General features: G+C 42.3%; 1 protein-coding gene across 2 annotated transcripts in view; it reads right to left on the bottom strand.

Annotated features, from left to right (window-relative positions):
- PTCH1 (patched 1) overlaps positions 1–12911 on the bottom strand; it is a 70134-nt gene extending 57223 nt beyond the window's left edge. Inside the window, exon 1 of one of the 2 annotated variants that reach the window (XM_075277640.1) lies at positions 12770–12911. In XM_075277640.1, coding sequence (XP_075133741.1) covers positions 12770–12772 — 3 coding nt within the window. In that variant the 5' untranslated portion in view covers positions 12773–12911. Of the gene's footprint in view, positions 1–810; positions 848–12769 lie in introns of those variants that run through there. The other variant, XM_075277650.1, reaches the window with a different exon arrangement.
- Between the last annotated feature and the right edge of the window lie 253 nt (positions 12912–13164).

Genomic DNA, 13164 nt, shown 5'->3' with positions numbered 1-13164 from the left:
TTTTAGTTCCTACAGTAATCTCTGATTTACCAGTTCTCCAATCCCTACTGTAATCTCTGCTTTACCAATTCTCCAGTCCCTACAGCAATCTCTGCGTTACCAGTTCTCCAATCCCTACTGTAATCTCTGCTTTACCAGTTCTCCAATCCCTACAGTAATCTGATTTACCAATTCTCCAATCCCTACTGTAATCTCTGCTTTACCAATTCTCCAATCCCTACAGTAATCTCTGCTTTACCAATTCTCCAATCCCTACAGTAATCTCTGCTTTACCAATTCTCCAATCCCTACAGTAATCTCTGCTTTACCAATTCTCCAGTCCCTACAGTAATCTGTTTCATTTCTGCTCTAGTCTCTTCACTTTCTGCTGCTTTCCCTCTTCTTTAGTCCCCACAGTATTCTCAGCTTTGCCTTTGTTTCTAGTCTCTTCACTTTATTCTGTTTTCTCTCCTATTCTCTAGTATCTACAATAGTCTCTGATTTCCTTCTGTCTTCAGTGTCTTCACTTTTCTCTGCTACTACACTTCTTCCTGCTTCCCAGTCTCTGTACTTGTTTTTGCTTTCCCTCCTTCTTCAATATGAAAGCTTTTGTTTTCCTGCTTCTCCATCACTGTGCATATCGTTTATTTCCCTGCACCTCTCTGTTTACCCCTCTTCTTTTACATTCTTACATTTTTTTCTCCATTCCCTCTTTGTCTCCAGTCTCTGCACTTTCCTTTGCTTTCTTGCTACTCAAACTCAGAGCAGACCCATAGGTCAAAGTTATACAAAACAGGCCTCACCAAATAAACACAGTTGTGTGGAACGTACTTTACATGTTCTGTGCCCATCTACTGGGAACTCTTCTGAGATCCTTTAAAGAGGCGCCTTGGCCCCAAGCTGAAACAAATACTGGGAGGTCCAGCTTGAATTCCCAGGCTTGCACAAATAATGACAGAGTGCTTGTGGGAGAAGTACTGGGAAGTGCCAGATTTTTTCTTTCTTTTCTTCTAACATCCAATTTACAGAAAAATAAAAAGGCACCCAATTTCATACTAACCTACAATAGCTAATGTCAAAACATCAGCTTCATATCCTCTTGTATCAGCAAATCTATAGGTAACATAACATCTTATTACCCCACATAATTAATGGCTGTGGCTTTCGTCCCACAGCATGGTATGGGTTAACAATCCACCACACGCTATGCTCTAGAATTCCAAAGGAACACATGATAGAGATTTGTGGCAAGGATGTATGCTGCGGCAACCATATCCCCCTCTATCATATAATGTATGTATTTTGGTACTGATTCATTTGGCTTGTATGAATTACATTTAACCTTTGCAAGACTAAAATGCCTGATGTTTATTTTACGCTCAGTATTAATTGTAATAGATCTCTCCATGGTAATCTGAAAAGAGTACAGGAAGTTCTAAACTTTTACACCATATTTTGATGTTTTTTCAGTAGGCTATCTTTTATTCTTTTTCATTAACCTACACAGGGTTGTGACTGTGCATCTGAAGTTACCCTCATAAGTTCACTTGGGCCTCTAGTAGACACAGCTGGCTGCCTCGGAAAAGAATTATTACCTGTCCCTATTGACACTTTCCAGCAAAATGATGTCACATGAAATTTGAGTAAATGGAAATAAACTATACTATGTATATTACATGCTGACATTTTCTGAACTAAAGTGAACAAAGCCCTTGGCTTCTCCTAAACTTTAGTGTGACAGTGCCTTTTCTTAGACAGTATGTAGGTCACATGCTCACAGATGTATTACAGACTTATCTGCGACGTATCCATAATATGGCACCCATAGCTAGCTTTGGAATCATACACTACCAAAGTGTCTCCAAGTCATAAGGAGGAAAAGTTTTTCTTTTTATATGGAAAAACAATGATGGTATAAGTACAACATATGTCATGCCATAGATATCCTTCCCTAAACATTGCACCTCGACTAAAGTGTACCAATAATATCTAAGTCATTATAATAAGGACAGGCCGGAACCCCATGTGCCACTGTCCAAAGTATATGTGACAATGTTGTGTGCATGGACCCTAAGAATGGGTCAGCATTGTACATGCTTGCAGCAAATTAGCAGCCGCACAGATAAGGTTTAAACAAATCTCATCCTTACATAACCAAAAAAAAAACAAAAAAAACTTGGAGTGCAAATTGATTTACAGTGCAGTTTTTCAACCTGAAGCAAGTCAATTTATGCTGTGGGATTTCATTGTTTTACCTGTAATAGGAAATCAGCAGCAGACACATAATGTGTGGGCACAGATTTAGGATAACAGCACAATGACCAAGTTTCTCCCGTCAAACTCGGTCTGTGTGTTAGCCAGATTTACAGCTTGAACTTCATACTGGGAGTGGCACTCCTAGCATCCTAGTTATCATCGAAGGTAGGAGTCCCCATCTCCCATCAACATTCTGTCCAGTACCAATTACAGTATTGGACACTATGTCGCTGAGAGGTAGGGACTCCTAGCATCGTAGATAACTATCCTGCTAGGAGTTGCGCTCCCAGTAGGAAGTTCAAGCCAGTAATTCTGGCTAAAACGTGGACCTAGTTTCACGGGTGAAACTCGGTCGTGTGCAGCTATCCTTAGGCTGTAGCCACTTGGGCAGTGATTGCAGTATGATCTATATTTTGACTGTCCTTTACAAGAAATTGCCAAAATATCGGTCATGTGAATAGCCCCCATTGACAGACAGTGAAATTAATGCAACCATCACACAGACGATTTAACTTTCGTGTTAATACAGGGTAAGGCTGAGGCCAAATGTTGTGAAAAAGCTGCATTTTCTGTTGATTTTGGTGAGAATTTTGGAGTCAAACCCAAGAGTGGCTTACAAAAGAATGAGAAATATAAAGGAAGTGCTTACACTTCTCCCTATATAATCTGACGTACTGTAACCCTGAGCATTTTGGTACTTTGTTTATTGAAATCCATTCAGCCATTCCGAAGATATAAGCCCTTTTTTGTTGATGCAAAGCAACACTACATGACACACAGCACACTGAGGTCCCACCCCCAGAGAAACCACTCACTTGGCTAATAGACTCTAATTTGCATCAACACTGCAAATGTGAACAGGCTCATAGACTGTCATTATTGTGAAAGACGCTGTCACATGGCTGTTTCAGAAGGATGTCTGAATAGAGCCTAAGGGGACAGCCCATACTACACAGCCAGACCGCTGTGACCAATAATCTTCCTCCTGCTGTGTATTTTCCTAGAGAAAAGTTATTGGAGCAGATTTATTATGATTTGTATGCCACTTTTCTGGCATATAAAACATAAAAAGTTGCACATGCGCAAAAGAATTCAACATTTTCTTTTTTGCAGAGCCCTTGAAAAGGGGGCACGGCAAGGACGTGCAGGGGACAGGCCTTCGGCCCCGCTATATTTATTATCATTTAGGCCAGAATTTTGCCATAAATGAGTCTGTAAGTATACATAAAATGGGTGTGAAGACCAGACCGTTTCATCTGTTTTTCACAGCTGTTTTTCCAGCAAGGTTGTGTGAATATAGCCTAAGGCATAGCCACCTGTATGGACTAGTCATGGGGCAGTGTACACCATGGAGGGCACCTTCATTCTGCTAATCCGCAAGGATCCTGGGCATTGCACCCCCACCAATAAAACATTGATGGAACATGCCAACACAACATCTACTTGCTTCCTAACACACTTCCTAAACAGTTCTAAAGGCCGTGTAATAAGCACGACTGTGAATAAAACGGCCTTCCCTCACAAAGCCCTAAGAACTGCAAGCTGTTCCAGCAGTGAGGGAGTTAACAGCAGCACTGTGTGTGTCCATTGAAAAAAAACGAAGCGTTGCAGGCGGGTGGAGGGAACTGAGGGGACAGGCCTGTGGGAGAGAGAAAAGCGGGCCGACCTGGGCGGGGCCTCCGCCTGTGTCACGTGACGGACGGGCCCCCTGAACAAGGCGCGCTCCCCTGAGTCAGCTCGCGTGTATTTACTATAGTGCGCGCCGCCGCTTGCAGACCCTTGGAGGTTACAGTGAGGAGGGCTCGGCGCCGCTCCTGCGTCTGCCGGGCAGCCCTTGTACTGTACGACACATGCGTGTGCTGTTGCGTAGAGAAATACTTCACAAGCCATAGTACATTCCTGAGACACCGTCCTCTCTTACGTTACCCAATAATGTCCAGGGCTGCCAGCTACCGGCCAATAGCGAGATGAAAGAAGCCCTCACGTACATATAGTATACAGCACACGGCTAGCGGGCATGAGGGAAGAAGCCCACTGCTGTGCCCCTGCCTCCTCACACACTGGTGTCCATATGTGTGCTGCACCCTTCTGGCGCAAACTACGAATTAGTAGCCTGTACCAGTACAGCACAATATTCCCTCATCACTAGGGGACATGTCACTCATGCATCCACCTAGGGACAACCATATTTAAGGCCGGGTTTCTATAAAATCAATCCCAGCATGCTTTTCTAATTGCAGTAATGAGTAGAGCATTTTTAGGGTGTTGTTACACAGTGCTTTAGCTTCTGCATAGGCGTGCGCAGTGCTGGGGTACCAGTGCTCTCAAAGGGAGTCTATCACCAGAAACCAGGATACCAACCCAGTCCCACAGACAGATTGATTAGAGTCACCCAAATCAATTGGTGGTTTTCCCTTGTGATTCGGTGCAGCCATCGCTATATTTGTGGATATGCAAATGAGCAATGAGGCGCTGGCTTCATGTGTGACATGTCCCTCACAATATACTAGGCTCTGGGAACAGACTCCGTTTAAGGCTAATGCCCCATCGCGGTTCTTCCCGCAGCGCTGTAGACAGAAAGTTCAAGTTTTTCTCTCCGGACTTTCTGGTACAATTATATCTATGGGGAAACTGCCGTTTTTTCCGTAGATATAATTGACATGCTGCAATTTCCAAAACCGCGCCAGTTTTGGAAATTGTGCCATTTCCACAATGCGGTTTTTACCACAAAGTGGGCATGGGATTCGCTAGAATTTCATCCACTTTGCACTTACTGTAAAACACCGCAAGCAAATTGGGGCATTTCCGTCCCATGGGGCCCTGGCTTGAGTAAGACTTTACTCACATGATCGTTTTCTTTCTCTGAAACACAAGTTGTATTTTCTAGATTGACCACAGCCTTATGAATGGAACTCATTGCATTTCCATGGGTCTTTTGCCTTGTACTTTATATGGGACTGTACAGATGCAGGGAGACATAGACTCTTGGCACCTCGAGAGTGGGTTAGGGTTGAGAAATTCAGACGATAAACAGACCGGATTTTCAGGACAGTATTCTAAGGCCCGATTCACATCTGCGTTTGGGTTGCTGTTCGGGGAGTCCACTTGGGGACTAGCTAAGTAACCACATGGACTCCACAGACTATAATGGGGTCCGTGTGGTTTCCGCTCGGTTTACTCACAAAACATGCGGAAAGAAAAGTGCTGCTTGCTACGTTCTTAGGTAACTGCTTTTTAATGCGTATAGGTTTCCGTTTAGGGGGTCTCCATGTGAACTCCCCGAGCGGAATACCGTACGCAGAAGTGAACTGGGCCTAAGTGTGCAGAAGACCTATAGGTTGTGCCAGATGATGCAACTATAGACACATAGTTAGAGAACTGAGCATAATATATAGACAGATTTGGATGAAATGCTGCAAACTAAGAGTGCTTCCAAAAATGGAATTGTTAATAGTCTATTTTTGACAAATTGCAAAGTGAGTGAACAAAATTGAAACCATCCTTTGCCTTCAATACAACATCAATTCTTCTAATAACACTTGTACACAGTTTTTGAAGGAACTCAGCAGTGTATTCCCCAACAGAGTCAATGATATTGAGATCAGGACTCTGTGGAGGCCATATCTCCACTTTCAGGATATGTTCTTTTTATTGAAGATAATTCTTAAGGCCGGGGCCCCCTCGTAGCGAGAATCCCATCCACTACTGCATAAGAATATCCTAGGGCACAGCGGTATTTTAAAGTACCTGCAAAGTGGATCGGATTCTGGCTAAACCAATCCACACATTGCAGAAAAATATCCTCAGCGGAAATGCAGCGATTTCAAGAACCATTGAGTTTTTGTAAATCGCAGCATCCCAATTATACCTATGGAAACACTGGAGTTTTTCATCTAGGTATAATCGGGACAGAAAGTCCACAGTGAAAATTCTACAGATTTTCTGTGAAAAGCGCTGTGGCTCACTATTTGGGGCTTTAGCCTAAAGAGGTTTTCCAGCCCCAAATCGAATTTTCATACTAATGACCTAGGAAAGAACATCCATATACTACATAGACCCGCACATATCACGTGTTCTAGCAGCCTCCTTGTGCCAGAAGCTATTAGTGGACCAACACAGTATTCTGTGCCACTCCAATTCAATTAATAGGAGCTTCACTACATATCACTGGAACCATTGCTATGCAGTGGGTAGAGATCCTGTGCTGTGGCTCTGTATGCACCCCCTGTGCATAGGTCAGGATTATGAAAGTCCCTTCAGGCTGCGTCTCCATGTGGAGTATACTTACAAAAACGCCAGTGGTTTCCTTACAGATATAATGGAAGCAGAAAGTCCGCAGAGGAAACATCTGTGGACCTTCTGTGAAAAGCGCTGTGGAAAAAAACAAAATGTTTTGCCGCTGCGGTTTTTCCCACACCGCTTTTTTGCTGTGGCCCGCTACATGGCCCCTTAGCCTGAATGATATTGGCTGTATGTTTGGAGTCATTGTCTTACAGCCAACCAGACGCCTCCCTGATGGTATTACATGACAATAAAGCAACTGCTTGTATTTCTCAGCATTGAAGACACCATTAATCTTTACCAAGTCCCCTGGCGGACCCAAACAGCGGAGAGCAGATGGGAAACTAGCCTAAGTTTTTCTGATACTGTTGTATTTAGAAAAGTGCTGACATCAAATACACCAAATACTGGCGTTTCATACGCCAGTTTTAATAAAGGACCCCACAGACATAAGGTGCACCTGATTTATCAAGTGGCTCACCTCTGCGCTAGAATGGAAATTTATGCCAGTCTGGAACTGGGGAAGAGTTCCTGCATAAATGATGCCCTGGCCCGCTACTCTCTCTACCCTGCTCCGCCAGTATTTGTGGAAAGTAACTAACAAGGCGTAGAACAAGGAATGTGGCGCACGTTTGGCACAAAACAAAGGGCCTTGTACACCACATTATCACCCATTTATTGCAGAAAACTAATATAGATGGTATAATAAATTTCCTCCATTGATTACATTGCCATTATTCACATCAATGTTTTTTACTGTGCATTTTCACAAGCTGTCAAATAATAGATCATGTCCTATTTTTGTCCACTTTCATGGGTCAATCAATGGGCCTAAGTCTATGAGGGATTTTTAAAAATGGGTCCCAGACAAATACAAAATGTCTGTGAAAAAATGGCCCATTTCATATGATTTTGTCCATGGTTGTCAGCGGTGACCATACAGTTTTGAGAAGGGAGCTCAGACTTTTCTATATGAGCCATTCTGGTTAAATGATAAAATTCTATACCTGAAGAAGGTTCAGGAGCTTACTGGTTTATTAGCAAGGTCAATATATACGGTAAACCTTATGCAGTAAGCTTATCAGCAGGCTATAGTGGAAACTTTAGAAGCCAAAATGTTGTGTATTAACCCTTTTTCTCCTGTTTGTGATACAACTTTGTTGTGCTGAGAATATAGTTAACTCTTAACATCACAGTATAGGACAATGCGATAGAGCAGGTAAAGAAACCGTTCCTCCATCATTGCTGCTGGGCACAAGCTGTATTAGGCCCGGTTCACATCTGCATTAGATATTCCATTTGTGGGGCAACACAGTGGCTCAGTGGTTAGCGCTGGAGCCCTGGGTTCGAATCCTGCCAGGAACAACAACTGCAAGGAGTTTGTATGTTCTCCCCATGTTTGCATGGATTTCCTCCCATTCTACAAAGACATACTGATAGGAAAAAAAAAAAAAAGAAGTACATTGTGATTCCTATTTGAGGCTCACAATCTACACTTTAAAAGAAAAAAAAAAAAAGATATACCATTTGGGGAGTTCACCTGGGGACACCCCAAACGGAAACCTATACGCATTAAAAAGCAGTTAGCTAAGAAACCACACGAACCTCATAGACTATAATGGGGTCCGTGTGGTTACCGCTAGGTGTCCGTACGAATCATGCGGAGAGAAAAGTACTGCAAGCAGTACTTTTATCTCCACATGTTTCGTGCAGAAACCACACAGACTCCATTATAGTCTATGGGGTCCGTGTGGTTTCTTAGCTAACTGCTTTTTAATGCATATAGGTTTCAGTCCTCTAGTGATGCCATCACAGAGTGCCAAGGTGTTACCATGTACGATGCCTGTTAGGTCCAGCCAGACACACGGCCTAATGTACAATGTAAAGTATATTGCACTACAACTTTTTAAACATGTTTTTAAAAAGTGTCATAAAAATATAACAGATTTCTCACATAAAATATACAAATAACAAATGAGCAGCAGATATGATGACAAAACCTTGATCCTATAGCGCTCCACAATGATAAACCATGACAGATTATCACAGTACTTCAATTGTGTCACTTTTCTCCAGTAAGGGGATGAACATATAGAAAGAACCATCCTTTGGTGATCACGTATGACTGTATGGGGTGAGCTCTTGTCAAATTAACATCTCAGCATAATATGTGGTTGGAAACAGAAGCAGAGTGTTTCATAAAACTATAGGAAGAGTACTTCATATCCAATGCCCCAGAATACTATTATGAATGAAGCCATGACTTGAACTGTAATCCACTGCCAGCCCCTGAGCTCATGCTGTACACTCAATGTACTCATGGGCTTGGCCAACACGTGTTGGATGAAGGACAGCACGGTGGAAACAGTCTGGGCACACGATGAATTATAACCACTGCCACTCGTCATCACTCACACACAGGAGAGCACATTGGCAAGAAACAAGTTCCAATGACGATACTAGGTTCTAGGAGTGGTGATTAGTGGAAGGCACCCTGCACCTCTATGTGGTTAACCTTCCCAAACTGGCCCAAAATAGCGCTGCCAGCAAATTCCTTGTGCTGCTTGTGGAGCTTTATGAGTAGGCTAGCACTAAACAAGCACTATCTTAATGGGTCTCTCCCTGTGGTCTAGTCCCTTTCGTTTATATCTGATGAATTGCTGTTGGGATATAATTGGCCTTGTTTCAGTAATGTTCTTAAAGGAGGAAGAGGTGTCATTGTAATAGTCTGCCTCAACTTGGGTGGTCAGAGGCATTCCTGCCCCCAGTTTGTTTCATTGAGTGCTGCATCCCTAGTCATAATGCTGTTCCTAATCAGTCTGTCCCATTTACATTTGCAAGCTTTGTTGCCTTTAATATGTATGCCCTGGACATGGACACCAGGTTTTGTTAACTTCTAAAACCCCTTAGGATCACCCAGTAGTGTAGCAAGGACTGACACGGCCACAGTATCTTCTTCTTCTGTGTAAATTGGGCTATGTACAATAGTTGGTGGATAACTTCGTACAGGTGATCATACATCACCAACAGTTCTCAGAGCTATACTGGAAATGATAATGCATGAGGACTCATGGGTCGCCATGATGATAAGTGCTACATATGGCTACAACATGATGGAGTCTTCCAATAACTTTCTATAATGATACACTAATACTTAGCAATAGCACAGTATAATGCTTCTGTACTTTCTCCCTGTAGCCTGACCTGCATCTGTGGAACTGTCAGCAGACCAGTACCATAAAACACTAGTAGCTGTCAAATATTACATTTTAGTCAGGTAAATAGTTGTCACACATCTGGAAACAATACAGATCCACAGCATCAAAAGGGACCCTGGATGACTGACGGTAGTCACTGACCTCACCTGCATAGGGGCAGTAATGTCGGTTAACTATTAGTCTTAGTAATGGACACCAGCCATTACTAAGTCAATGGAAACATGATGTAACAGTTAGTCATGAATGACATAGCAGACACATTTGTATCAGCTCAGTATGATACACTGTATATACAGTCCTATGAAAAAGTTTGGGCACCCCTATTAATCTTAATAATTTTTTGTTCTAAATATTTTGGTGTTTGCAACAGCCATTTCAGTTTGATATATCTAATAACTGATGGACACAGTAATATTTCAGGATTGAAATGAGGTTTATTGTACTAACAGAAAATGTGCAATATGCATTAAACCAAAATTTGACCGGTGCAAAAGTATGGGCACCCTTATCATTTTATTGATTTGAATTCCCCTAACTACTTTTTACTGACTTACTGAAGCACAAAATTGGTTTTGTAACCTCAGTGAGCTTTGAACTTCATAGCCAGATGTATCCAATCATAAGAAAAGGTATTTAAGGTGGCTAATTGCAAGTTGATCTCCTATTTGAATCTCCTCTGAAGAGTGGCATCATGGGCTACTCAAAACAACTCTCAAATGATCTGAAAACAAAGATTGTTCAACATAGTTGTTCAGGGGAAGGATACAAAAAGTTGTCTCAGAGATTTAACCTGTCAGTTTCCACTGTGAGGAACATAGTAAGGAAATGGAAGACCACAGGGACAGTTCTTGTTAAGCCCAGAAGTGGCAGGCCAAGAAAAATATCAGAAAGGCAGAGAAGAAGAATGGTGAGAACAGTCAAGGGCAATCCACAGACACCTCCAAAGAGCTGCAGCATCATCTTGCTGCAGATGGTGTCACTGTGCATCGGTCAACTATACAGCGCACTTTGCACAAATAGAAGCTGTATGGGAGAGTGATGAGAAAGAAGCCGTTTCTGCACGTACGCCACAAATAGAGTTGCCTGAGGTATGAAAAAGCACATTTGGACAAGGCAGCTTCATTTTGGAAACAAAAATTGAGTTGTTTGGTTATAAAAAAAGGCATTATGCATGGCGTCCAAAAAGAAACAGCATTCCAAGAAAAACACATGCTACCCACTGTAAAATTTGGTGGAGGTTCCATCATGCTTTGGGGCTGTGTGGCCAATGCCGGCATCGGGAATCTTGTTAAAGTTGAGTCGCATGGATTCCACTCAGTATCAGCAGATTCTTGAGAATAATGTTCAAGAATCAGTGACGAAGTTGAAGTTACGCCGGGGATGGATATTTCAGCAAGACAATGATCCAAAACACCGCTCCAAATCCTCAGGCATTCATGCAGAGGAACAAGTACAATGTTCTGGAATGGCCATCCCAGTCCCCAGACCTGAATATCATTGAACATCTGTGGGATGATTTGAAGCGGGCTGTCCATGCTCGGCGACCATCTAACTTAACTGAACTTGAATTGTTTGTCCAAAATACCTTTATCCAGGATCCAGGAACTGATTAAAAGCTACAGGAAGCGACTAGAGGCTGTTATCTTTGCAAAAGGAGGATCTACTAAATATTAATGTCACTTTTCTGTTGAGGTGCCCATACTTTTGCACCGGTCAAATTTTGGTTTAATGCATATTGCACATTTTCTGTTAGTACAATAAACCTCATTTCAATCCTGAAATATTACTGTGTCCATCAGTTATTAGATATATCAAACTGAAATGGCTGCTGCAAACACCAAAATATTTAGAACTAAAAATGATTAAGATTAATAGGGGTGCCCAAACTTTTTCATAGGACTGTAGGTTTTAGAAAACATGTACAGAATCACACAATGATCCTAAGTAATAAGCTTACTGAAGACATTTACAAGCTATGGTTTTCTGAAAATCCAGCACCTGTACATTTCTTAAAGGTGTGCAAGCTACAGTTCTCCAGGAAATACAGGCTATGCTTCTCACATGTTGTGTCAGTGAGATCTTCATATGTATCTGTATTGCATGGCTGCATCTATACAAAGCATACATTGCAGATTGTAAAGTGCTGCAGAATATGTTGGCGCTAGATAAATAAAATGTATTATTATTACATGGACACTTCTTAGCACAGGTAATGATATGACCACTGTCTGCATTTGCCTTTGGTGCTAAGTATAAATATACAGTTTATAGGAGCTTGTAGTGGGCTGAAGGTCCAAGTAAACCATCCATGGCCACAGCAGAAGATGACCTTTAATGTGACTGACACAGTGCAGTGCTGGCAGACACGATCCCTTTGACTGTGTGCTGGAGTAACACATTTATTAGAGATATAAGCGTGAGAAGTGAATGGCAAGAAAAACAATTCCGCTTCATTGTATGGTTCTTTCATACAGCTAATCCGGTTTACACATCACGCCTACATAATTCAATGGGACTTTCTACACTGCGAGTATAAAAGGTGTAATGTGTGTGGGTGAAATAAAGATGAAAAAAGTGAGGACATTTCCAGCTCCCAGTCATCTGCCTGTCACTTTTCTATCTGGGAGTTTTGCAGGGGGATTTTGATTTCCAGCAGTTCTGCACAACATTAATAATAAAATATCATCACAAACAACAAGAGCCCATGTAGCAAAAACAATCAAAACTCGGAATTCTAGGGGGCTACAAGACATAAGACCTCTCTATGGAAGCAGGGTTACTGCATGGAGAGTTTGTAGCTTCTATTACACCATGTCCTTTCCAAAACTCTTCTTATTACACCACATAATCCCCATTCCCAGATCCACACACACACAAACACACACCCTGCCAACCCTTCCTTGCCCTCCCTTTGCTCCTCAGCAGTAGCAAGATCACAGAACAGCCGGTGCCATTTGCCAACCTCCCACTCCTGACAGTCATTTGTGTTATTATCCCCTAACTTAATGTTCCATACAGCATATCATTGTGCTTACCATCAAGTCCCTTGTCTCATGTGCTAAGCCCCAGTGAAATAGAAGATGATATTTTTCCCTGTATCCTTAGGGGGGACCTTTGAGATCACATCAGTTCCCTGCCATCAGGATCTGAGAGTGTAATAATCCTTCTGGTGTGCAGGCATTCTGCAGAGTGCTGGAAGCTCTCACAATTACATGACTGTTTCTATTAAGCAGCTCCATCGTCTTCCATGTGGGTGGTCTGCCTCTCAATAGGCAGGACCTGTCAGCGTCACGTGACTCCCAGAAACAAGAAGAAGAAGAAGAAACACGGTGACCTTTTTCATACAATAAACTTCTACAAGAGAAGGCAAAGTAAAGCCCTGTAACATATTATGTGCACCAGCCTGGCCATGAAGGCAAACAGACTGCTG

Source organism: Leptodactylus fuscus, chromosome 1 (assembly GCF_031893055.1).
Source record: "Leptodactylus fuscus isolate aLepFus1 chromosome 1, aLepFus1.hap2, whole genome shotgun sequence".
NCBI lineage: Eukaryota > Metazoa > Chordata > Amphibia > Anura > Leptodactylidae > Leptodactylus > Leptodactylus fuscus.
The sequence above is the reverse complement of the archived record's forward strand: the minus strand, read 5'-3'. Positions and strand labels throughout refer to the sequence as shown.